Consider the following 22,893-nt stretch of genomic DNA (forward strand, 5'->3'; position numbering starts at 1 on the left):
TGTGTTTTTTCCGAATATGTTCATATAAGTTATATGAATACCTTGTTGTTGTTGGGCATAATGAGCACTTATAATTGACGTTGTTGTCCTTCTCCTTATTATTATTATTATTAATATTATTATTGTTGTTGTTATCTACAAGCTGCTTGATGAGACCTAGTGGAAATTGTTTCGTTGAACTTGTCGAGGAACTGGAAGCAGCCAATTGAGATGGTGGTGATGGTATTACCTCCACCTCTGCTGGTATTACCTCCACCGCTGCTGGTATTACCACTGGAGTGTTCTGTTTGGTCATTGCCATCTCATTGATTATCTGAGCAATGGTGTCTTCATCGTTGTCATAGCCGTCAACGTCGTCGTCATCTAACTCGTCAGTTGCTGCTGTTGTGTTAACAATGTGTTGACAACTCTGAGACAGGTCAATCACCCTTTCATAAGGACTGTGTTGACCATGTTGTTGCAAGGTTGTACCTGTGGCTGTTATTGATCGAGGTTGGACTCTTGGAGTCGCAATGCGAATAGTTTGAGTCGACACACCTATTGATGTTTGTGATGAAGATGAAGATGAAGATGAAGATGAAGATGATTGAGATGATGACGATTGTGATGATGACGATTGTGATGATAATGATTGAGATGATGATGATTGAGATGATGACGATTGTGATTGTGTTGTTCTAGCTGGAAGTGTTCGAGATGGTACAGGTGCTGGAACAGTTGCTGGTGTTGCTCCTGATCTATTCGAGTCAAGGTCTTGATATTGATTAGAGACTGGCCTGCCTCTCTTTTTTCCTTTGCCATAATTGAAGACAAACAACTGGTTGTTTGACATCTTAGTATTTGTATGTTGTATAATTGTTTGATTTAACAATGACAATGTTTGAATAATAAATAAATTTTTATTTGGTGTGGTGTTGATCTATAATTATAAAAGATAGATATTAGTCCTTGGCATGACGGTAAACTGCAGCACTTACTTTGAAAGTCAAGCTTCCCTGACCCGAACTAGACCTCAAGTTGGAGTCCAAATTCGAAAGTGCGAAATCACAAGACAACACCAACTATCACTCCCCACAAAAATGCCCTAGGGTCGAAGTGAAAACATATCGAAAATGCAAATGCAATAAATCGAGAAGCCAGGAGTGTATATGCTCCTGTGTGAAATATAAAAAAAAAAAAAAAAAAAAAATAAAAGATAGATATTATTGTTACTCTTGCACAGCAGAATGCTATTACTACTATATTAAGCATCAATTGGCAAGTTATCAATCTTTCTTGTGACTAACAGGTGAAAATATTAGTCATTTCATTGCTGTCCTTCACGGATATAAACAGACAAGTTCTCACCTCCCATTGGTCAACCACACGTGGGGGTCCTTCCTTTTACGTCATCCCAGGTACACAATAAGGTGAAGAAGCCTTGGAGGGGATATCCAGATTTACAACAACAGATGAAGGTCGATCTATCAACTCCTGACGTCATTCAACACCTCAACATAATACATCTTGTTACTCCTCTTATCAACGCGAATCGATCAAGATATCAATCATCATCATTGAACAACATCACACCAGACATCATGATTGCCTTTCGAATGCGTCTCGACACTACGATGACGCACCAACAATGTTCAACACATACGTTTGATACACCAACAGATTCAGTACATCTACAGGAATCGATCCATATATAATATGTGACTGTTGAACCTATCACAACAAATTAATCGTGGAGGTGTCCACGCATACAACTCCTGCGTGAGATTCATCGACTTAGAGTCGAATTCATTTTTGTGTGGCAGATTATTTATCAACTCGTGAGGACATGTTTGGTTGTTGATATGAGAGGATGAATTATTGTTGCATTATTTTGAATTAAAATGTATGAGAAGGATGCAAGCAAGTCATTCTTCAAAGCGAACATATCATACAAACACATAACAGCAACACAGATTCATCGCCTCGAACACCTCATTGATTGATCACTGGCTTGGAGCAAAACACTCAATCGTCGCGGACCCCACATTGGAAGCCATCATGGACACCACCACGCAAAACATCAATAAAATGTTGAATAAAGCACTCCTTCAAGTGGTGGTGATCCTCCATTTGTGCACTTTTGAGACCCCTGTTGAGTGAGAGATGCACCAGAGGCCCCTCATTGGACCTCATGGACACCACCACGATAAAATTGTTGTGTTCTTACAAAGTACAGCTTGCAGAGATATCATTTCCCAATACACGCCAAGCGTCGCACTCCAACTAGCCAGCTACATCTCGATAACACCTACAATTGACATACCAACAGACTCAACACATCAAGGTGAATCGATAGATATATTGTACATCACATCTGAAGCTATTCTTTAGCAACACATTCAACAACAGCCAGGATACGCTCACATTTTGGCATCAACTACGATCGTCGCACTCCACTGATCACCAACATCGTCCAACAAACACCTATGACTCATCATCAGACTCGACCCATCAAGAAGAAGCTATACATACCATATTCTTTGTCGTTGGAGTAATCCACATCAACTTTGGCTCATCAACATCCAACTACACAGGTAACAACCCAAATCTTGGACCGATCGTCGCACCTCTACCTCTAACAAAATCTAATACCAATCAAGATTATAGTATAGTAATACTCGACACATCAAGATGAAACGATCAATATCCATCACTGTTGAAGTGATTCATAGGAATTACAGTCTTGGAACGTTGGAACGACTCTTTGTGAAGATCGAGTCGACAGCAAGTCAGATCAATCTCAGTTCGCTCAGGTTCTTCAACTCCATCCGACCATTATAAACAAAGACATGTTTGATTACATCATCAATAACTGTTGGAATAACATCAGCATTCAATTTGAATAACAAATTGAGTATTTGGAAAAGAGTTATATATTCTAGAATGTCTCATGGTATTAGATTGTCAGGAGAGGATAAAAGCAATTAAAATGCATGATAAAGGGATGACCAAGCTGATATATGTCGTAAGCTCAAATGCAACGGATCATCCATAAGAAATGTTGGGCACTCAAGAATCCAATCCAGGGTCGGACACAGAAACAAGGTGGTGGATTCAAGGTATCTTTGTGGGAATTCTTTACATACTTTGGAGCTGGATACATTGTCAGGTTTGGAAGCAGAGACCTATGTTGAAATCATGGTGAGAGATTTAGATCAGTCTGTCAACGACTACGAAAGACTACATGGAAAGAAGTTGATCGTTGCCCAGGATAACTCAACAGTCCACCATGCAGGTTGACAATGTCTCATTGTTTATTGGCGAGTGATGAGCAGGGAGTCGTCTCCCTTGGCCCATTAAAGTCAATTCTCCTTCAGCCTTATCCCTATGATCTCCCTCATGTTTGATGTTCCATCGTTTATACTTTTGACTACCTCCAAATGATGTCTTTTCTCGGATGCAACAAGTTGCTTGAATTCGAACATACTGCCTCCAACACCAAAGTAGAATGACTTGGCTGCCATCAGACTAATATTGCGACATATTAGTAATGGTCCATAATTTGAGAGTGTTTAGAGATACGTACCATATTCCACCACTGTCGAGATGGTCATTGATTAAGTCTATTTGTTTCCTAAAGGACTGTATGCTATAAAGGGTGTCCGAAGCCAAGATGATATCAAACTTCTCATCCTTAAGTAGTTGCTGTGATTGGGGATACAGAAGTTAGTTTGTTTAAAGTTTCAATATCAATCTTTAAAGGGACCTACATTAACATGTTTCCAATCGCCAGAGATGAATCTTGGTTGGTGAAGAGTTTGAATGGCAGCATTGGAATTGACAATCACGTTTGGGATTGTCAATGTCTTGATAACTTCGTGGTTCTAAAAGATAACAATAGATATTAATCAACATGTTCAACTACCTGTCCTACTCCTACATACATAATCTTGAAAGGTGGAGTGTGCACCTCTTTGTAAACAATATATCAAAGGCAATGCATGACCACAACCAATCTCCAGTATTCTCTTATCTCTCAACTGAATATTTGTCTCTACCATGTAGTTGATTAGATCAATCGAGCACTCCCAAAGTTTGAATCCACCCTCGTATACTCCAGGTATCAGATCTGATTTGTTTGAACTAATGAGATCACATAAGGAATTCTCTTGTTCTGAAATGCTCATTGGCTTTAACAACTTTTTAAGCCTAACATCTCCACCAAAGCTAATTACTTCCACCTGAGTACTTGATGGTACACTGATATCTTTTGTTTCTATTAGACAGGCTTCTCGCTCTTCTATTGTGATGTCTTCAACAACAATTTGTTCAAAAGTTGTTGTTGTTGTTGTTGTTGTTGATATCTCTTCTGATGAGTCCTAAAGGGAGAGGAATATGGTCAGTATTCTCTCCATAAATATATTTGAAGCACTGTTTGTTGGCCTACATCAATCTTAAAGTTGAACTTGAATGACATTCGCAGCTGTGTGTATTTAATGATAAATATGAGTCATGTGATTAATGATCAAATCAGAAACGAGTGGTGTTTTGTACTCAACCATATTTATTAATGTTTGACAGCAGGCAATATGTTTCTTAAGTACGCTGCATTCAGTCCTGGTGTTGGTCTCGTCTTGACCTGGACAATCTCATTGTCAGACCATATGCACACCCTACCATCGATATCACCAGAGTAGATCTTTTGTTGGTCACTGCGTGTGTGAATGTATGTCAGCAGTCAGTAAGTGATTCTATTTCTATTTGTTTATGAATGACTTACTTTGTCAAAAAGAGAGCAGTGATTGCATTGGTATGAGCTGATTGGTTGTAAAACGTCGATCGTAGTAGAAGTACATTCTTGAATGCCAGCGGTGACAATGGATCATTGTCAATGGAGGGAAGAAGTCTGCTCTCCAATCCCCACACCTTGATCTTTCCATCTCGGTGTCCAGTGAGTAGCACATTCTCGCCCAACCATTCGGGTCCCTTTGACCAGAGACATGATGTGATTTGGTCATAGATTATCTGAGATGTCTTGTACGAGAGCACCAATTCTCCATTGACATTGTAGACATTGATGGTGGTACCTGAGCAGGTGACAATATCACCAGTGGTGTCGTGTACGCCAATGCACGAGATTGGACTATCGTGGCCAGTGAGTGTCCTAGAGTATCGCAGTCTATTGAGATCCCAAATGATACAGGTTTGGTCCTCTGATCCACTGACGATTAGAGAGAATGGTCTCGATGCTGCCAGTGCAGTGATAGCGCCTGTGTGTCCAACCAGTCGTTTGCTCAGCGAGTATCGCTTCAAGTTGTATACACACACCAAGCCATCGACACCTCCACTGACGGCAATGTATCCATCATCGGTTGCGGTCAGACAAGTGAGTGGACCATCGTGGTGATCCTCGAGCGCCTTTGTCTTATCTCCAGTGTTGTAACGAATACTACCGTCGGGTAGTCCCCAAGTGATGTATCTTGTAAAGGTTGGGGCGAGCTGGTGTCTAAAGAAGCCAGTGCAGGAGGCACGCTCGTTCACCAAGCGGATTTGTCCTACAGGCTCACCAATGTCCTTGATGAAATTACCAACAAGTGACTTGGCGTAGAATGGGAATGAACTGAGCACAGGATTTCGTCTTGGATGTGGTTTGTCAAACAGCTGCTTGGGGGTCTGACCAAAGTTGTTGATCTGTGCAATGGTGGCTGCCTTCTCGATAGGATCGGTGATGGCATCAATGTTGACGGCGCCTTCGTATGTAAGGTAGTAGTACACGTTGAGGGAGTCTTCTGCAGGCTTGCCTTGCTGTTTGTAGCCAAAGATCAAGTCTATCCATTCGTGTAGATGCTCAGACACATAGTCTGACTCGAGTGCCTTTCGATGCAACTTGATAAACTCTTGCACCGATCCTTTTGCCCACGGGGGCATGACCACATCGTTGATGATCTCGCCACCTTGCTTTGTGCCAAAGTTGAATTTGTTTGAGTTCTGAAGGAACTCGGGCAGGTAGTAGAACTCTGGGATAAGCTCCATGATTGAGCCAGTGGAGCCACACGAAGAAGAGGTCCATGCCTCGGAGATTGAACTGAACAGACGGTCGGCCTGGTCCCAACGGCCGCTCTGCAGTTTGAGAAAGTGTTGTGTGAACGGTTCCAAACGGATGAGGTAGTACAAGACGATGGCTGCCGAGGAGTAGTGAGTGCCATAGTGGAACTTGGGCACGTTGTGGCCGTGCTCATTGGGTTCTTGGTCGTCCCAGTTCTCGAAACGCTCGCGGAACTTCTCGGCACGCGTTTCGTTTAGTGCGCCCATTGGCTTGGAGAGGTCACGATATACCTTTGGGTCGTCCAAGTCGAGATAATCACTCTCATAGTCGCGCAACACCCAAGGGAACACAGGGTACTGGGTCAAGTCATTGTAGCTGCGACCAGCTAGTGTGTTCAAATGCATGAGATACTGGAAGTTGGAGATTTGGCCCTGTTGCCACTTCATGGTCAGAGGTGATTTCCTCCACATCGATGTCAGACGTTCACGCATGCCAAGATTCTCTCGAGAATCATCGTCAATGGTCTGAGAGCCACTGATGCCGCTGACGTCACCAATTGTGTTGTTCGATACGTTTGTGATGATTTTGTAGTGCACATCATCACGAGTCAACTCGTCCTTGAGAACAAAGAGAGTGTTTCTGCCATCGGTTGAGAACAGCTCCATTGCCACAGGACGCAAGAGGTATCGACGCTTGAGCACCTCTCTGACCTCTTCGTAACCCCACTTGATGCTGTTGTGGGAGATTATCTTCTTGGGTGGTAGTACGGCGCCTTCGACCAACCAGTCCATGTTGATCTTTTCCTCAACTTCTGTGACCTCACCAGTCTGCTCGTCCTTGGTGTAGCCATCAAAGATGTACATGTTGGCGGGACAAAAGAGGAGTATGCCCTCGATCTTATCCATACCATCCACACTGCCACAATTGTACATGACTGACAGTAGCTTGGGATTGCGACGAAGCTCGTCTCTGAGGAAGTTCTGGTCGTAGGGATCGAGTTGTCTAGTGTAAGCAAGGTTCTCTTCCTCTGTGTTTGTGGTCATTGAGTTCTCCTCATCAAGTGCTCCAAGTGACTCGTCAACCTCGTTGTTGATACTCGTCAATGCAGGTGTGGTTGATGTTGGAGTGTCGTTGTTGTTGTTGTTGTTATTGGTGTCTGTGTCGGTAGTATTTGTGACATCACTACGCTCAGTCGTCTCTGAAAGGTTGAAGAGCTTGGATTCGTACTCGGATTGCTCCTCTGACTCCAAATCAGAGCTGGTTGATGATGGTGGAGGAGGTATCTCCTCTTCAGATGTACCAAGTGGTGTATCTGGCGGAGTGATATCCACTGAAGAGCTTAGAGGGGAGGATGGCTCTGATGTCTTGGAGGACGATGAAACCCCACTTGAAGACAACATGCTGTTGTTGACTGAACTACTTCGTTTGGCTTTGACCGTGACCTGTTGTTGTTGTTGTTGTTGCTGTTGCTTCTGTTGATGGGAGGACTGAGAACTACCCTCACCACCACCACCACCTGGAACAGAGTTGGGAAGTACAGAACCATCAGGGGCAGTGAACTTCCAGTATGCTGGCTCCAACAGGTCGGCATCAGGTGTACCGGCAATGTCCATGAAGGCCTTGCTGTCCTCACTGCATGGAAGAGGCAGGAGACTGTTGTTGCTCTCATCGAATGTTGGTGGCACGAATGGGTAGTTCTTGTAAAAGTCATAGTTCTTCTCGGTCTTCTTGCGCATACGATATGGACCCTCTGTGGAGTCCAGTTTGAACTTATCGAGTGGTGACGGGTCATTCGGTCCCCACACAGCGCGCTCTCGTGTCACCTGGTCCTTAATCGACTCGAACTGTTTGGTGTTGAACTTTAGCTTGTCCTTCTCTGATTGATTGATCTTCTTGCGTCTCTCGACCTCTGACGAGACAAAGTACTCAATCTTCTTGGTGATGTGTTCCTTCTTCTCGGCCTCATTCGCTGCGATCTTGCGTTGATTCTTCTCGTGACCCAACATTCTCTCCTTACGCAAATATCTGATGCTGTAGAGGTAGTCAGACTCGCCCTTCTTCTCGGCACTGAGTGAATTGAGGTGAGCCTTCTTGCCATTGTCCTCAAACACCAAGTTGACAGACACGATGTTGTCCTGTATGTACTTGTTGAACTCCTTGACACCCTTGCTGGCCAGGAGGTCAAAGCCAGGTCGAAGGTCTATCACCTCGCCTCGTTGTGTGCGCAATGAAAGAGTCCATGAGAGAGTCTCGGCGAATGGTGAACGCAACTGCACCAACAGCTTCCAGAGTTTGATGGCGCCATCCACAATGATCTGAGGCGCCTCTGTTGTCAACTTGAATAGTGGGTAACAGAGTGATGCGATAAAGTCCGAATCGTTGTTGTTGTCACTAAAGACAATGCGTTGATGATTCAAGATGTGATTGATCGTGAAGATAATGTCTGCCTCTTGCTCCTCCGTCATCATATCAGAGCCAAGGTTGTTGCTATTGCTGTTGATCATGTGCAGAGTGATACGATTCAAACTACGATAGATAGGCTGTACATTCTTGAGCGAGGGGCGGTCGGCCTCAAGCTTCTCCAGTAGCTTGACCAGGAAGAGAAGCACACGACGTGTGATACCCTTGAACATGTCGAGATGTGCGCGATCCACCAACATGGAACAGAACTTGACGAGGTTGGAACCAACACCACGCTCACTCTCAAAGAACTCTGACTTGGTGATGTTGTTCTCTATTGTGTAGAGTATGTCAAAGAGAATCCTTGTGTGATAGACGAGGTGGTCGTCGTCGCTGCTCTTGATTGGCGTAGAGTCCAGGACAGTCTCAGTGATGGCTATTGCTTTGTTTGACTTGCGCAGTGCTGACAATACGATCTGACACAAGAACTTCATGATCAGGTCTGCAACTCGGTCCTTCTTCTTGTTGTCCAATTGTGTTACTGGCAGTAGAGTCAAACGGCCCCCAGGGTAGAGTATGGAGACCAGGTACTCGATCATGGATTCGTTGAAGAATTCCTGCTGGAAGCTACCATTCTCGTGGAAGAGATACATAAAGTAGGTGAGTATGGTGTGCTGCAAATTGGCTGCCACCTCGGGTGTGGCTGAAGGCATGAGTGGCTGCACAACACCAATGTCGACCACTTGTGAAGATGCCAACGACGCCGCAGAGATGGGGACGACACTGTGGGTGGGCACCGCACTGGTGCTGAAGGATGTGCTTCGTCGCCTCTTGGTGGACCAAGAAGGTTGCTGACCATCAGTCTCCTCGAGAGCACCTGCAAGATCTAGTGTTATCTCTTCAAACTTGTTGAGGAAGTTTCCAACACGCGCCAGCATACTAGACGCTCCGCTTGACGGTGGTGCTGATGTGTTATTGGCACCTGCAGTGGAGGTGGTTGAGCTGTTGATTGTCTGCGAGAATGAAAGAGGTGAAGCAGACATGGAAGATGATGATGGCGTGGTGGATACAGGAGAAGGGATCTGGTAGCGGGCAGAAAGGTCGTCGATTGTGAGCTCACTTTGGTCTCCAGAGTGATACTGTTGTGGTCTATCATGTATGTACTGGTAGTTGTCTTCGTAGGAGCGTTTGACCAATGATAGTATTAACTGTGCGGCTTCAATGCAGTAGAGCTTCTGTTCACTGGCTCTAAAGATGTTGAGCAACTCGTGGAACTCAAGGTTGGACAAAGGTTGCTCAGTGGTCGATGTTCCTGCTGTCTGTTGTGTTGTTTGACCCTCGATCAAAACGCTTGGTTTGCTTCCCAACAGAAGATGCAACAGAGAGAGATACACCTCTTGATAGCCGTTCATACCCGATAGAATGTCCTCGAGCAGCTTAAAGCCATTCTTCTTGATGAACGATTGGCAATACTCGTGCTTGAGGAGGAAGAACGCAACTGAAACCTTGAGAGCCAGTGACACTGAGAGGGGCGGCAACTTCTCACTGATGAAGAAGAAGCTCCAAAAAGAGGACACCCGACGAAAGATCACACTGGTGTCTTTGGATGTGGTGACTACCTGAAGGAACATCTGGAATACGCGGTTGACCGTCTGATTCACTCTAACATCGAGCGCAGCTCTCTTGCTAGAGTATCTGCGTGAACGTCTGGTCTGGTTGGCGTGGAGACCATATATGAGATAGGCAGAGAGCAGTCTGATGTCATCCACCATCAACTTCTCGTTGAACATGTTGTAGAGAACTGTGATGACGCTCTGCACAATGTCCTCTGATACACTGTCGTCTTGGAGTATGTCAAACAGTTGTTGGATGATGAAAATCTTTCGCAACTGTTCGGCGTTGAAGCTGTGCTGATGATTGTCCACTACCAAGTCGTTGAAACCCTGCAAGATGTATCGCTGATACTCTATCTGAGTGTTCTTCCACACGGAATGGTCGAGCAGGATATACTTGCAAGCATTCCAATTGGCCACTGTACCCTCGAGTCGATTGGTGACACTGGTTGCCCCATTGATACCAACAAGGTCAAAGATGAGGTCTATCACGCTATTGTTAAAGAGATGTTGTTTGCGACGCAGAATCCAAGCCATTATCTCATAACCGTTGATCTGTGCCATCTCATGTGTGTTGGTCGGATGGCATTGGATGACTCCCACCAGAAGTTGCAAGGCATCGTGGAGGGTTTCAAAACTGTTAGCCTTCTCCAAGAGAAGCAGAGGGACTGGCATTCCACCAATCTTTCGAATTCCATCAGCCACTTTGTTCCTACGGAAGGCCTCAACACTGCCAACTAGTTGGCCACGCACCTTGCCCGACAGGTCCGCCTGATTGATGATCTCCACCTTGTACTCTGCGTCTTTGGTGGCAATGTCCCGTGATGATCCAATGACGTATTCAACGTGCGGTGGCAGGTTGGACTTATCACTGCTGGATGATTGAGTGTTGCGAATGATACGTTTGTTGTTGGCACACAATCCAACGATGATCTTGGCCTCGTCGATCTGCATAGACACCTTAGAGAGATTGAGTGGGCCGAGCTGATCGCCATACTCAAGCTCCTTGATTGCTGTGAGGTTCTGGTGATTGATTATCTCGTAGGTCTGGTAGGGTGAGAAACGGCCCTTGAAGTTGGCGCTATAGTTTGGTCCGAGGAAGAAGATAGTATTGATATGCTTGGAGCTCATTGCCTCCTCAATCAAGTAGAATGGTCCAACTCGCCAGATCTGCTCTCCGGGATGACGATTTCCCAATGTTGATCCAATGTCACAGAATAGGTTTCCAGTAGCTTGTGCAGGATAGGGTGCCTTGGCAGCCTTCTCCTTCAGGAAACCATTGACAAACACCTTGAAGTCTGTACCAGATAAAAGACGGCGAGCATGTACAATGCCAATGTGGTACCACTGTCCCTCTTCGAATCGATCACGGAAATCGATCACATACTTGGATGTGTTGAGAATCACAACGCTGAGTAGTCCATTCTTGATACAAAGTGAGAGGTTGGACTTCTTGTCCTCTGAGTAAATCTGGACGAGGTCGATCTGTGGGCCATTCTTCTCGATGTACAGCCAAAACATGATAGTATAGCCATTGGTTGGTGGCCATTGATGCTGGACTGGAAGGTGAATATAACCATGCGTCATTCGGTTCGATGGGTTGAATTCAAAGTATGGTGGTGTCGATGGAGACTTGGCCATAGAGGCGAGAATCTTGAGAAGCACCTCTGGTGAGTGCTCTGGTTTGAGCAACTTGACAAACTGACGTAGCTCAGTGCCCGAAAGACAATTGGCTCCAACAGTCTGGATGAGACGCAGCAGGTGTGGTTGAAGTGGATCGGTGGTACTCATCAGTGACGAAGGGAACTTGGTGAGAATCCAGTCGGGTATTGACAGCTTTGAAAGTGCCTCTTGGTTGAAGCGACCATAGTCTGCCATGTCATTGAGTCGCTTGACAATGTCCAATACGTAGGTAGCGTTGGTAATGTGCGGGATGATGTCAAGAATGACTATGAACGCATCCACATTGCTGATGATCATGCGGTTGCTCTGGATATCACTGCCATTGAGGTTCTCAGTGACCATGTCAAAGATAAAGTCAACGACACGTGGTGCATGCACTGTCTTGAGAACACTGGTCAGGGTAAGACCAGTGGCAAATGTGGAGTATCCGATCTGTTGCTCGAACGAGGTCCTGTTGAGTGCATTTCCACAGAGTGCAGATGTTGTCACACGACATATCGACTCTAGAAGTGCCAGTCTGTCCAGAGAAGCTTCGTCGCTTTGTTCGATGTTGTTGTTGTTATTGTTGTTGGCCGAGTCTACTGGTGTTGCAAAACTAGACTCCATACCAATAAGCACAGAGACAATGGCGACAAAGCCTCCATGCTCTCTGAAAGAGTCACGAGCATACTTTGATATACCAAAGAGTTTACGAATCGAGTTGAACACATCGGTCTTCATCTGGACTGCCCGATTGGTTGGTGTAGTCGTAAGGATGCTAACCAAACCATTGAACTCTCTCTGTGACGTGTCTGGATCGTACTTTATCAACTGTTGTAGGATACGCAATGCCTTGTTCCTGATGAATGTGTACGGTACCAATGAGAGCATCGTTTCGAATAAGTCACTTGAGAATAATGTAATGTTAATATAAAATATAAATAAAGGTAAGAAGATTTGTTTGAGTGATTAACTTCAAGAAAACATACTATTTCCTGGTGATAGAGATATTGTCTGGATGTTCAGCTATCAGTAGATAGGTCGAGTCCAGTAGGATGGCGAATGACTCCTGTTTGTTGGGTTCCATTGTGGTGTCCAGTGCTTGTTGTTGCTGTTGTTGTTGTTGTTGTTGTTGCTGTTGCTGTTGCTGTTGCTGTTGAATCTTGTGTAGATCAAGTGTGTAAAGATCAACGACTTTGATAAGAATGTCGAGTAGTCCTGCCTCCCTAAAGATATGTTTGTAACGAAATTCAAAGTTGACGAGCGTTGTGATGAGTTGATAGATCATCTCCAATGTGAATACTGATGGTTTCTCGTTCAGAAGCAACGAGAATGTGCTGAGCTCTTGGAATGGTACAAAGTTTAACACTGTTACTACGAAGCTGACAATCCTCATGACATGATGCTAACATGTTGTTTGTTGTGTCCAATGTTAGTTAAACTGACCTTTGAGTCTCATCATTGTATACAAAGGGACACTTACCTTTAGTGGATTACTAAAGCTTTCATATTCTTGAATGAACTTGGTCAGCGTGTTGAGATGCTGCAGGAGAATGAAGTTGACTGGATTGGACGAGTATACTGAAAGTACACGGTCCAGCACCTTCATGCGATTGTCCTCGTACTTGGACTGCAAGAAATATTTCTCCATTATTAAGAATGCCGATTCATTCTTGGCGATATACAGTTGGTCTAGATGGTGTTGATGATGTCAGAGAGTTGGTGACCACATAGTGTGTCGTTTGTGCTGTATACATACTTGATATTTCTTTAAGGTTATGGCTTATGGATGTTTGATAGGGGACAGGGGAGCTCTCTGGAACAGTGATGTGGCCATAGCCGACATAGACCAGTGAGCAAATCGAATCGAGAACGGCGTCAAATAGTTTGGGCTTCTCCTTTGAAGACTCGAGGCGAAAGAGAGATGTCAACAGGAAGGAGTAACCGTCGATCTTTTGAAAGTCATCAAGAAGGATTGCCGACTTTTTGGCAGATTCGTGAAGGATCTTGATGATCATCTGACATATTGCAACGTATGTCTCTGTAGTGAACGCAAAGTAGTTGTTCAAATCCTTAATCAATTGTGACATGATTTTCTGTTGTTTGTTTGTTGGTAGGTAGGTAATATAGGTCAGTAAGAGTGTTGTTGGAGCATACATGATGATGATGATCGTTATCATACCTTGGAGTTGATATATGTTATGGTGGGTGGATGGAGGTCAGACAACTCACTGCCAAAGGCCACAACCTTTGAGCGGAGTGGACGATGTGTTGCTGGACACTCATGTGACATCAGTCCAAACATTATGGACAGTGTGTCGCTCTTTTGCAACTCCTCGATGGCACTCTTTTGTTTGGAAAGATTGCACAGGGTCGCAATGATCTTGTCCTCAACTAGTCCCTTGGTCGATTCGAGGGATGTGTACGGGACATTGAAAAGGTGCTGAAGGGATCGCACCAAGTTTGACGGTACATTGGCTTCGGCCATGGCCTCACACGCCAACTGTGTCTCTGATAACAATTGAAGCGTGTAGAGAATCTCAAAGCCGTAGTTGCTGGTAGGACCGCACTGTGAAAAGTATTTGAACTCCTCTCTGGACAACATCTCCTTAGATTGAGAAGCAGCTTGCATCTTTGGGAGCTCCTGCAAATCCTTGACGAGTCGACGTGAAACAGCAAATGAGAAGGCTTTGGAGTTGTTGCCAAACACATCGGCCATGCTCCTGACATCGAGACTGCGATCCTCCACGAGAGAGATAAAGTGCGGCAACACCTTGTTCAGTCTGCTGACCTTGTCCTTGTCAGACTTGCTTGAGAGAAAGTCCTGCCACAGAGCCTTTAGCTTGGCAGGTGATGTCATCGATGCTTTGATCGACGGGATCTCGGCCGCTGTCATGACAGTCCATACGTCGATCGTCGTTGAGGGCAAATGGACGTCATTTGTTGTTGTTGTTGTTGCTGTTGTTGTTGTTGCTGTTGTTGTTGAGGATGATGATATTGAAGGTGATGATAACATTGCTGTTGTTGATTGATAGGAGTTGACACGAGTTGGAGGTGAGATTGGTTGCGGTTGAGGAGACTGTGGCGAGAAGTGGACACTAGTTGGATGTGTGTCGTTGTGTAACATTGAAGGATTGCTATGAGAGGGAGATTGCTGTTGTTGTTGTTGTTGTTGTTGTTGATCACCAAACACAGCAGTCGGGAGATCCTTCATAAGATCCTTCATCTTTCTAAACATCGCCATCCTTTTAAATTTCTCTATCAATTGTTCGATGGATAAAGATTATAGATAGATAGAGAGATGGATAGATAGATATAGATAGATAGATTAATTGATTGATTGATATTGAGAGAAGAGATAATAATAATGAGCGATTTTCACCAATACGTTCGTGATCATCAGATAAGGTCATATGGGGGTATGAACATTACAAAAAAAAAATAGTGACCCAGGGTATGAGTGAGTAATAGTGCAGCAACAGAAGTTTGGTGTAGTTGTTGGATGGTCAAGTAACATTTATATTATTTATATTTAATTAATAGGAGAATGAACTTTATTCATTTAACTCTAAGTGCGATATCCATATGATGTGATTGTCAGTGGTTTTCCTTTCTCTGGGTTTGTTCCAGAAATGTAAGTAGTCTCTAAAGATTGGTTGTTATCTGGTCTTGGCTTGGAGAAAAAGGACTTCGATTCGAGTCGTCATCCGTGTTTATGATTAATATTTATTCAAAGTCGAAGTTCAATAATAGTGTTATTTGAATCAACCCACGATAAAATTATTTGAATTCTTGTCGCAGTGTTGTTTGTCAACAAATACACACTCACCACACACTCAATCGATAGATAGAAGACGTATCAGGTAATGAACCCCACCAACGTATTCTCTCCCCTCCCAATATATTGTTGTTGATTAAACTTGGGTAATAGAGTGTCACCTCATTCCTTCTTTCTTTCTCTCTTTCTTTCTTTGTTGTTGTTGTTGTTCACGCCTGCCCATTCCTACGACTACTCCTATTCTCATCAAACACACTATCAATCATCAATCAATCAATCAATCAATCAATCAATCAATCAATCAATCAATCAACCAACGTATAGATAGATAATATTTACGCATTCCATCCATCCATCCATTCATCCTAGCAATCAATCAACCAACAAACCAACCATAGTAACTCCACCAACAGACACTGTTTAAATCCTACACCAATACTAGAGATTATTGCTAGACAACGAATCCTAAAGAATATACATATATATAAAGAATAAGTTGGACATCCAATCATGCAAGGAACCAGTAGTAAGTTGTCAACTCAATTATAATTTCCTAAGCATTCTACTGACGCATGATATGTTAGTCCTTCCTTCTTTGTCTCAACAACAGCAGATGCAGCAACAACAACAGCAACAACAACAACAGCAGCAGCAATATTACATGAATCAGTCATTCTCCCAACAGGTTAGCTACTTTAGTTCAGCTCAGCAATTTGGGAGTAATACTGCCAACAACAACAACAACAACAACAATGGCTTCCCAACAGCTCTACAACAACCTCTTACACCACTTCCTTCGAACTCCTATGCTCCGCTGATGAACCCCACTCCACAGCCCATGAAACCACAACGTCCCCAATATCAAATGGTGCCTCAAGTTCAGCATATGCCCATTCAGCAGATGCCACCAATGTCAATGCAGCCGATGCAACCTATAATGCCAATCAACAACAACAATAACAGCAGCCTTGTGAATAGTGGAGGAAAGGGCGGCTCTGCTCAGAATCTCATCGGAGGTAATGGCAACAACAGATGGTTTCCAACATACAATGACAACGACCCATTCCACGAGGACAAGAAGAAGTACCAATATCAGTCTGCCAACTGGAGCGACGAAAACAAGTATGCAGAGATACGCAACTCCATACAAACCCCCGTATTGAATATGGGAGGGCAACAACAACAACAACAACAACAACAACAACAACAACAGATACAACAACAGCACATGGTACAGCCTTTCTTCAACCAAGGAGGAGTTGGAATGGTTGGAGATATTGGCCAACAAATGACCGTGATGAACCAAATGATGCCACAACAACAAATCCTCGGTCATCAACAACAACAACCATCAATGAATATGATGAACAACATGATGGCACCAATGAATCCACAGATGATCAATCCACAACCAATCCACAATATGAATATCGGCATGAATCCAATGGTCATGCCCAACATTATGGCACCAGTCACTCAGGTCACCCAGATGAGCAGCAGCAGTAGCCATCATCAATCAACTCAGATAACCTCTTCGGCAGCGCCACCAGGCATGGTTCAACCACTACCCGCCCGTATTCCAAACTCAATACCCCATACCAATCTTGTATTCAATAGCGAGCCTCTGGCCAATGGATCACCCTCATCTTCATTGCTCCTACAACAGAAGCTGCCACCAGTCAGTGGCTCAACTCAATCCCCCACCTCCTCGGGCAGTCATACTGGCCTTACCAACAGCCTTCCCTCAAAGGCAACCTCCAACAATTTGCCATCGGGCACAGGAAGCATGGGTTCAAAGTCTGAGCTGATCATTCCACCAATTCCACAACACTTGCAAAATGGAAACTCCTTTGCCAACCCAAACAAACATGGAACAAACGTGATACTCAACTCTCTGATTATGGGTCCACCTGCTTCTTCGACAACTCCATACACAATGCAGCAGAACACATCCTTTACATCATCCAGTGTCCAACAGCAGTCCAGCAGCACCACCCAACATCAACCCAACCAAATGTTTGCATTTGAGCAATTGACTTTCCCTCAGCAAATACCAACTATTGATCAAGTCCAGCCCTTGCAGTCCAAACCAACATTTAATTCATACGATGATGTCAAGAAGAATATCGATAGATACCAGGCAATTGAGCAACTCCAACAGGCAACCAACATTGGCAGCGATTCATCCGAACCATTCTCTGAGGAAGAGTACAAGAAAAAGGTTGAGGAGAGGATCAGGAAAGAAGTAGAGGAGAAGCTACGCAAAGAGTATGAAGAAAGAACAGCAGCAGAGAAGAAGGCAAGAGCAACCAATCCATCCCTCTTGACCCCAAGCCACACAACTACCACATCGAACAACATGAGCTCAGCCAGTAGTACGACAACAACAACGTCACCATTGGCCGATAGCGCCTTCCCCCAAGATTTGTTCTCAGACATGATAACAACCTCATCGACATCCACCTCTTCTTCCTCCTCCTCTACATCAACCTCCACAACAACAACAATGAATCATCAAGGCAACAGCATGTCACCAAAGCTCCGTCCACCTGCAACCAACAACTTTGAGAAGGACCGTATCAAGAAGGAGTTGGAGGCCATTCACAAGGAGGCGCCAAAAAAGGCTGCCGCCGCTGCTGCCCAAAAAGCAAGGTCAATGTCCCCACCAACGACGACAACGACATCAACAACGCTCACCGACTTTGCCTGTCCCATATGCCAACAAAAGTTCCCCAACGAAAGGGTTCTTGGCATACACGTTGACGATTGGCATTCCAGCTCCTCGGTGTTGCTTGGAAAGGACGAGCCAACCAAGTCCCAGTCGGTACTTTCTTTTGATGAACCAAAGGCAAAGATTGACACAAAGCCAAGAGCCAAGTCGGTTTCAACCTCCACTCCTGTGACCAAAGACAGGAAATCAAGATCATTTGACTCGGACGAACGAAGGAGAGCAGGAATCAAGACCACAACTACTACTACGACCACCACGAGCTCCTCTTCATTGACTTCCTCGACATCATCAACCGCCACACTCAAGAACAAGGCCAAGCTGGCGGCAGACCTAGCAGACCTATCATTTGAGTCGGTCATTGTCAAACCTCGCCGTGTGCTCACAAAGGAGGAGGCTGCTGTCATTTTGCAGTCCAACTTCCGTCGATGGAAAGCCAGAAAGGAGTACAAACGAGAGCAACTACGTACAAAGGCCGTCCGTGAACTGATCACCACCGAGTGCACCTACGTGGAAGGTTTGGATAAGATCATCGAGAACTTTGCCTTCCCCCTTCGTGGCCTATGCAAGGCAGACGCTGCTCTCATATCTGCAGAGGAAGTTGATCTCCTCTTTGGCAAGCACGAGATCATCTACAACATCAACAGAGACATGTATAAACGACTGAGCGACAGAGTTAGGAACTGGAACACCTCAATGAAGATTGGCGATATTTTAGTTGAGTTTGTAAGTACCGCCACAGTGGCAATATTTAAAGTTGTTGCCCTAACATTGTATGACACTCACTCCAACAACACCAGGTTACAAAGAACCAGTTCAAAGCGATATATAACAACTTCACATTGTCTTACAACAACATTTTGACATCTATTGAAAGGCATAACAACACAAAGAGCTCTTTCAAGGCATTTATAAAGGTATGTAGTAGTACACATAACAGATATTATCCATTCCACCTAACACATCCCCCAATCACACCATCGATAACTTAGAACTCTGAGAAGTCACTTTGGGTGAATGGRAAGCTCAACGGGTACGAACCTGCAAGCTCTCTTGATAACTCCAGTGCAACGTATCATGAGATATTCACTGTTGTTAAAGGAGATCATCAAGAATACCAAACCATCTCATCCAGACTATGACAACCTGTGTATCTCTTTGTTTGAGGTACAAGACATCTGCACCGACGTCAATGAGAACCAGCGCAGAGAGGAGAACGAGAAGATCAGGGTGCAGACACTCACCAACATTTCAAACCGAATCGAGTCCAAACCCAAGGACTTCCAGCTGCACTCGGATACCAGGTGTCTTGTGCGCGAGGGACACATCTCACAGTACTCACAGGACCAAGAAAAGGTCAAGGAGAGGATCTACTACCTTTTCAACGATATGTTGCTCATCACCAAAGAGAGCAGCAAGAAGAAGCTTCAGCTCAAGAGTACCATCCCACTGGGTAATTCGCGAATCAGGAACATCGCAGACGGACAGAGTAAGTCAGAATCATGGATGGATGGATGGATGTTTATTTAAGGCGTTGGAGACTAACCACCAATTTCAACCACATTGATTAGAATGCTATGGAACAGTGTCAAAGTATTCGTTTGAGTTATGTGGACATGGAGATCAGATCATGATGTTCTTTTGTGATACACCAGAGCACAAAGAATCGCTGCTGAAGGAACTAGAGATAGTTATACACGGTATCAAACAATAGTACCAACCCCTTATTTATAAACATATATATACAAGATGTAATTATTATTTAATTGGTTGTTAAGATGGCTTTTTCTGGATAATTTAGTAAATATATTATATTTAATTGTTCCTCGGAGTTGGACATGTTTATGAGGTCAGACTAATCGGAGAGACTTGCATCCATACAGGTTCTCACACGTTTAGAAAGCTTGGTCATGTTGTCAGCAATGATACCATCTACACCCAACTCTGTCTGTACCTTGACATTTACTGGATCAACACTAATGAACGTGAAGTGATTCGAATGTGTTAGTGAACAATGCCTATCTTAAAGCTTTAAGAATGAATGAATGTATGTACATACTTTCTACTACCATATGTGAATAGTAGAAGATTCTCAGAGTGGACTGCCTTGACAAAGGAATGGTTCTGGAGAATTGACTCAGAGTCACAGACGATTCCATCGAGGTTGACCATCTTGACGAATGCAATTGCATTCATTATTGAGTTTCCTCTAGTGTCGTGGACGTTGACATCTGGATCAAAGACGTTATAGAAGTTTGGAGTTTCGCAGCATACCAGGAACAACACAGGGTACCTAAACTGTTTGGCTCTGAGAAGAATGGCAATGTCTGGATCAAATGTCAAGAATGCTACTCTCCTGTTCTGTGCCTCATTAAATACAATCTGTTGTTGAAAGGGTTGTTAGTGACCTGTTGGGGGCTTCTTTGATTGAGAGATCTCTTGTGAATACAAACATTAAGTATAATGTCGACGAACTTGTTACGCTCGGGTGCGGTAAAGTTACGTAGGTTTTGCATTGCAAGGTTGGGATATTTGATCTCGACCAAGAATCCTACATCCTGAGGTACTAAAGCAAATGCATCTTGGAAGGTGCTATATCCACCGTGGATGACATCAGGGTGCGGAAGGTGAGTGTCAATCTCCTCCCTGGTCACCTGATGCAGATCACCAGTGCTCCTGGACAATCGATGGTGCTTGATCTTGCTCATGGCGTGTGTGATTTGATCAGGTGCCTTCTTTAAAGGGCGCAACTTTAGGAGCTGGTCCAAAGTCAATCGGTTTATGGTCTCGTGCATCTTTACACCTTCCTTTGTCTCCACCTCGATCTCGTAGTCGTGGAAGATGACGGGTATATTGTCGTAGGTGAGTTGTAGGTCAAACTCGATCATCTTGGCGCCGAATCGATAGGCAGTCAAGAAACTGAGGATGGTATTCTCGGCTGGCAGGTGGACAGACAGGCATGTTAGCATATTTGACACAAGTGAGTCAGTGTACCAGCAGACCAAAATGACTAAAGCATAGATACTCACTAACAGCACTGGTGTTGATACCAAAGTTGTTCTTGCCATTGCCTCTGTGTCCAATTAGTGTTTTAGGTTGATGCTCGACAAAGGCATGCCAGAGGGAGCTCAATGAGTTCATTGAGTGTGTGAATGGTGTCACCACCATAAAGTTGAACCTGAACTCGCCAATCGGTCCCTTTTCATCTGATCATTAACTATAGGTTAACAACTGGATGTTTGTGACTGTCTGCCACACTCTATACATACTTAGAATTGGTGAATGTAACTTGGCCCACTTGCTTTGCAATTGATTGGACACAATGAACACTTTGCCAAGCAGGTCCTTATGATCATTGCTGGTGGGACATTGTCTCAGGATACTGGCAGAGAAGCCCAGCTGCTCCATTGATGGGGCATGCAGAACAAGCTCAGTGTATCTCATCAGTGGTAGTTGGAAATCTGTCGATAATCCATATGGCTGTCGTTACCAAGGAAGGGAAGTGTTAGAGTTATAAATCATCACTAATACATGTCAACATACATCATGAATCCTTAGAACCAGGTTTGAGTTTTCCAGTGCCTTGTCGTATAGAATAACTGGTGATTGGTCCACTTGGAGCATAACACGTAGTTGGGTTTCATTCTCGGCCAGCCAACCACGACCGATCCAGGGCTGTGATGCAGAGTCAAGCATGCCAAACAGGCCATCGTTTACAAACATCTCCTTGCCCTCCACTTGGATCGAACGTACGCCCTTGGTGGCCTCCCACTCCTGAAGCAAAGGTGGCACTCTGGCCTTGTTTAGTACGATGTACTTGTAGTGGATCTTCTCTGACGAATGGAACACGATACAAGTGGTCCATATGAGATGTGTATCACTATAGTGGTAATATATTCAGTTAGCCACCTCTCTGTGAGTGTGTTAGGCAACATGATACATACGTCCTCTCTACGTTATCCAATTGGATTGATCCAGAAGCGGACCAATTACCAACCTCTGGTACATCACCTATGATCGCCACCACTTGGTTTGGAGATGCCATCTGGTCCACTGGCGTCTCTACCTTGAAGGTGACTCTGGTGAACAGACCAGTGTCCGGACTCATTATTGAATTGATACTATCAGGTTGGTTAGGGTGTGTGCCATCAGGTCTCTGGGGTGCGGCAGTTGTCGAACTGTTCAGGTGATTGTTGTTGTTGCTGCTGGAGTGGTGCTGTTGTAGTTGTTGATGCTGTTGCTGTTGCTGCTGCTGCTGCTGTTGTAGTTGTTGATGATGCTGGCAACTTTGATCGGGACAGTTGTCCTGAGTAGATGGCCTATCATTGTATGACGAGGTTGTCATTTATTGTATATATTTATATACAGATATAACTCTTCTTCTAATTGTTGTTGTTGTTGTTGTTGTTGTTGTTGTTGTTGGGTTAGATCATTAGAATCACTATTCCACCCAACGAATTCATCATGTGACTACACTAGTGTAGTCTGGCTTGGTGGTGAGGGGTTGGGGGGTGGACTTGAGTGCGGTAGGTGAGGGGTTTCCATTATTGGTGTGTTTGGGGGTTGGTCCAACCAATAAAAGACGACAGGTCATAAAAACGAAGGACCCTCAAAATAAATATATTCACATTTGAATATAGAGATAGACAAGTCAACCTTATAATGGACATAAAAATTACATACCTTA

At 44.3% G+C, this 22,893-nt stretch overlaps 7 protein-coding genes across 7 annotated transcripts; 3 read left to right on the forward strand and 4 right to left on the reverse strand.

The window, feature by feature from the left end:
• Window positions 1-2,335: 2,335 nt before the first annotated feature.
• Window positions 2,336-2,671, forward strand: SAMD00019534_083000 (hypothetical protein; the record flags this gene model as incomplete). Its single annotated transcript, XM_012896191.1, has 2 exons — window positions 2,336-2,573; window positions 2,640-2,671. Coding segments are annotated over 2 exons (270 nt in total), but the record flags the coding sequence as incomplete, so codon positions are not given.
• Window positions 2,672-3,341: 670 nt separating this feature from the next.
• SAMD00019534_083010 (hypothetical protein) lies at window positions 3,342-4,040 on the reverse strand (the record flags this gene model as incomplete). The annotated part of the gene is made up of 4 exons (XM_012896192.1): window positions 3,342-3,507; window positions 3,566-3,684; window positions 3,750-3,863; window positions 3,924-4,040. The coding sequence occupies 4 exons, from the start codon at window positions 4,038-4,040 to the stop codon at window positions 3,342-3,344; spliced, it is 516 nt and encodes a 171-aa protein (XP_012751646.1).
• A 506-nt stretch (window positions 4,041-4,546) lies between these two features.
• SAMD00019534_083020 (hypothetical protein) lies at window positions 4,547-14,938 on the reverse strand (the record flags this gene model as incomplete). Its single annotated transcript, XM_012896193.1, has 6 exons — window positions 4,547-4,691; window positions 4,760-12,607; window positions 12,690-13,105; window positions 13,184-13,392; window positions 13,460-13,796; window positions 13,883-14,938. The coding sequence occupies 6 exons, from the start codon at window positions 14,936-14,938 to the stop codon at window positions 4,547-4,549; spliced, it is 10,011 nt and encodes a 3,336-aa protein (XP_012751647.1).
• A 1,117-nt stretch (window positions 14,939-16,055) lies between these two features.
• SAMD00019534_083030 (hypothetical protein) lies at window positions 16,056-16,770 on the forward strand (the record flags this gene model as incomplete). Its single annotated transcript, XM_012896194.1, has 2 exons — window positions 16,056-16,600; window positions 16,692-16,770. 2 exons carry the CDS (start codon window positions 16,056-16,058, stop codon window positions 16,768-16,770), a joined length of 624 nt encoding a protein of 207 aa, XP_012751648.1.
• Window positions 16,771-16,784: 14 nt separating this feature from the next.
• Window positions 16,785-19,920, forward strand: SAMD00019534_083040 (hypothetical protein; the record flags this gene model as incomplete). The annotated part of the gene is made up of 5 exons (XM_012896195.1): window positions 16,785-18,932; window positions 19,007-19,123; window positions 19,199-19,219; window positions 19,308-19,695; window positions 19,778-19,920. 5 exons carry the CDS (start codon window positions 16,785-16,787, stop codon window positions 19,918-19,920), a joined length of 2,817 nt encoding a protein of 938 aa, XP_012751649.1.
• Window positions 19,921-20,061: 141 nt separating this feature from the next.
• SAMD00019534_083050 (hypothetical protein) lies at window positions 20,062-21,175 on the reverse strand (the record flags this gene model as incomplete). Its single annotated transcript, XM_012896196.1, has 3 exons — window positions 20,062-20,182; window positions 20,266-20,588; window positions 20,660-21,175. The coding sequence occupies 3 exons, from the start codon at window positions 21,173-21,175 to the stop codon at window positions 20,062-20,064; spliced, it is 960 nt and encodes a 319-aa protein (XP_012751650.1).
• A 16-nt stretch (window positions 21,176-21,191) lies between these two features.
• Window positions 21,192-22,551, reverse strand: SAMD00019534_083060 (hypothetical protein; the record flags this gene model as incomplete). Its single annotated transcript, XM_012896197.1, has 4 exons — window positions 21,192-21,412; window positions 21,476-21,686; window positions 21,750-22,086; window positions 22,151-22,551. 4 exons carry the CDS (start codon window positions 22,549-22,551, stop codon window positions 21,192-21,194), a joined length of 1,170 nt encoding a protein of 389 aa, XP_012751651.1.
• Window positions 22,552-22,893: the final 342 nt, after the last annotated feature.

This window comes from Acytostelium subglobosum, assembly GCF_000787575.1.
Source record: "Acytostelium subglobosum LB1 DNA, scaffold: scaffold18, whole genome shotgun sequence".
NCBI classification, from domain to species: domain Eukaryota; phylum Evosea; class Eumycetozoa; order Acytosteliales; family Acytosteliaceae; genus Acytostelium; species Acytostelium subglobosum.